Source organism: Athene cunicularia, assembly GCF_003259725.1.
Source record: "Athene cunicularia isolate RWA chromosome 22 unlocalized genomic scaffold, athCun1 chr22_part1, whole genome shotgun sequence".
Taxonomy (NCBI): Eukaryota; Metazoa; Chordata; class Aves; order Strigiformes; family Strigidae; genus Athene; species Athene cunicularia.
In genome coordinates, this window is record NW_020799128.1 from 2,923,982 (window position 1) to 2,926,648 (window position 2,667).

Sequence of the window (2,667 nt, forward strand, 5' to 3'; positions counted from 1 at the left end):
CAGGGCACACGGCCACCGCTTTGCCCCCCCGGCACCGCGTCAGGGCTGCAGCCCCCGCGCCCGGCTCAGCCCCCGGCCACGCAGCACCTTCCTCTTCTGCACAGGTGATGCCGAGCGAAGCACTCGGGGCTGCACCCGGGCTGACAGACGTGAGTTCCGTGATTATTATCATTATATTGCCGAGGATCCATGATGAGCGAGGTGCTTACGGCGGCTACAAAGAGGCTCTTGCACGCCGGGGCTGCCGGCAGCGAGCTGCTCGTAGTTTTTTCCGCTCAACCCTGCGCAGCCCAGGCCCGTCCCGGGGAGGCTCTTGGCTTTGCTTAGGCCCTGCCATTGCACAGGGATGAATTTAAGCGGAAGCCGTGGTGCTGAAGCATCCAGCATCCAGAAACCCGGCTGTTTTCGGAGTTTTCCTGCGCCAGACACGCAGTTTGTTGCACTCGCCGGGAGCTGCCCTGTGAATTGGTCCCTTTGTCTCCGCAGCAGGTATCGTCGTTATGCATTTTTTTTTTTTTTTTTTTTTTTTCCCTTGATGCTTCTATTTCATTTAACATGCAAAGGCTAATAATTTGTCACAATTCAATAAAGCGGAGGTTACAAACACTCTCGCTGCTGTTTATTTAAACGATGGTTTGTTAATTAGCTCCTCTTAACGAGGAGAGAATAAATCAGATAAAACGTACCAAGACGGTACGGAGATATTTCGCAGTTTAATTTTATTTTCCAATTGAAATGCTCCCAGCAACCAGGCGCTGGCTCCCGGCTCCATCCCAACCCACTCCCGTGGGAGCCGTGGTGCAGGTACTGGTATGTGGAGGCCCATCGTGGCCCTACTCAGCCTGGGCTGATGCTCTGCCTCATTGCATCTCCCTCACCACAGGTCCAAAAAGGACTTTTCTGGCTCATTTTTCTCTTGCTGCTGAGCTCTGTCCCTCCGGCCTGTCCACGGCGGTGGCTGACCCTACGGCACGCCCCGTTTCCCTTCAGTTCCGCTCGCCTCTTGTTTAGTCTAAGGCGGTCGGTGGAGGGGAAATAAAAATTAAATCAAAAATAAAGTTGTTCCGAGGCAATTAGGAGTTGAGGGCTGGCTTACCCATCACCATCAGCCAGAGCTGAGCTCTGATTTCATCGCTGGCCCCACGGAGAGCCCTGAGCTCCCATCGGCGTTGTGTCCCCGCCACGCCGGGGATATTTCTATGAAATGTGTCCAGGGATGGGATTTCTTGCAAACTCTTGTTCGCGCCCCCCCGGTGAACACCCGGGGACCCCCATGGCGATGGCCGGAGGAGAGCGGCGGGACCGTGTGCTCGCCGGGTCTACCTTGCGGAAGAGACGCTAATCAATGATTAATCGGGCATGTGTGGCTGTGTGGGAGCGATTTGTGTTGGAGGAGGGAACTCCTACAGCACCCCGGTCATGAATCATTTGAAAGGCAAATTTGTGCAGTTACCAAGGGAACGGAAGAAAGGAAGGGACTTCCCTTGCCGAAATGACTCGCGCTCTGATGCGGCTGAGAAAATCGCTCCAAAAAAAAAAAAAATTTAAAAAAAAAAAAGGGGAAAAAAAAAAAAAAAAGAGTCGAAGCTGTGACTAAGCAGCAGAAGTTATGTAAAGCGCTCGCTGGGAAGTGCAGGGGAGGGACAGCACATCCTGCCGCTGCCCACGGCGGTGGCGGGGGGCGGCTGCCGGCCCCCTTCTCGCCTCCCCGGGGAGCGGGGGCGAAGCCGCGCCGGCTGGCCTGCTCCTCGCCTCTTGCCCTTGCTCATGCAGGTGCTTAAAAAGGCCGAGCACACCCCCCCACACCTTGGTGTCCTCGCTGGCGTGGGGCATCGTCCTGGGCTGGGACCAAGGCACCCGCATCCCCTACTTCTCCATCACCCTCAGGCACGATCCCCCAGGGAGTTGGGGTTGCAACCACCAGGAAAATATCCTTGCTGAGGCCTGGGGGGTGGTTTTGGGGTGCTCTGGGGGATGCTGTGCCCTGCGGTGTGCTGTGGCACCCCCGCCAGCCGGACGGATGCGTGGAGCCGGGCTCTTTCCATAGGGAATGCGGGAAATGAGGCGGCAAATTATGCCCTTGTTGGCAACCGGGCAGATCTCTGCCAGGGCCAGGGCTCGTGGCTGAGGGTGGGATCCTCTGCTGCGCTCCCCGTGGGAGCTCAGCCAAGGGCCAGATACTCCACTTGAGGCCTGGCACCCAAATTTAATGATGCTCACCTAAATTTATGGATGCTCATCCAAAGGGCATATAAGCACGGGCACAGCGGAGGCACCAACCGCTCCTCCGAGGCAAAGGGATGGGCGAGGCACAAACACGCACCTTAAAAACTTCCAAATCTGGTTTCCCTCTGAAAAACGCGACCCGGGTAGCTGCGCAGGGGGGGAGCAGCAAGAACCCAGGGCCGCAGCAGCGAGATCCTCAGCAGCATCTCGGCGGAGTCCCAGCCACGCCGGGAAGATGCTTGGGATCTTTCCAGCTTCCGCCTGGGAGCCCCCGAGCCCGGCGGGGAGCCGCAATATCTCCCGAAAAGGGAATTGCAGAGGCAGCTGCACGGTGAAGGAAAACCCTCTCCCTGCCCTCCCCTGGTGCCACAGACAACCGGTGTCTGAGCGATTAGTCACCGCGATAGCGCCGAGGCTTCCCTCCTCCACAGCAGAGCCTGT

At 57.4% G+C, this 2,667-nt stretch overlaps 1 protein-coding gene across 1 annotated transcript in view; it reads left to right on the plus strand.

Annotated features, from left to right (window-relative positions):
• The window catches only part of PEBP4 (phosphatidylethanolamine binding protein 4), a 36,139-nt gene extending 35,730 nt beyond the window's left edge, over positions 1-409 (plus strand). Inside the window, exon 6 of the mRNA XM_026863140.1 lies at positions 105-409. Coding sequence (XP_026718941.1) covers positions 105-350 — 246 coding nt within the window. The 3' untranslated portion in view covers positions 351-409. The remainder of the gene's footprint in view (positions 1-104) is intronic.
• The last annotated feature ends 2,258 nt before the right edge of the window (positions 410-2,667 follow it).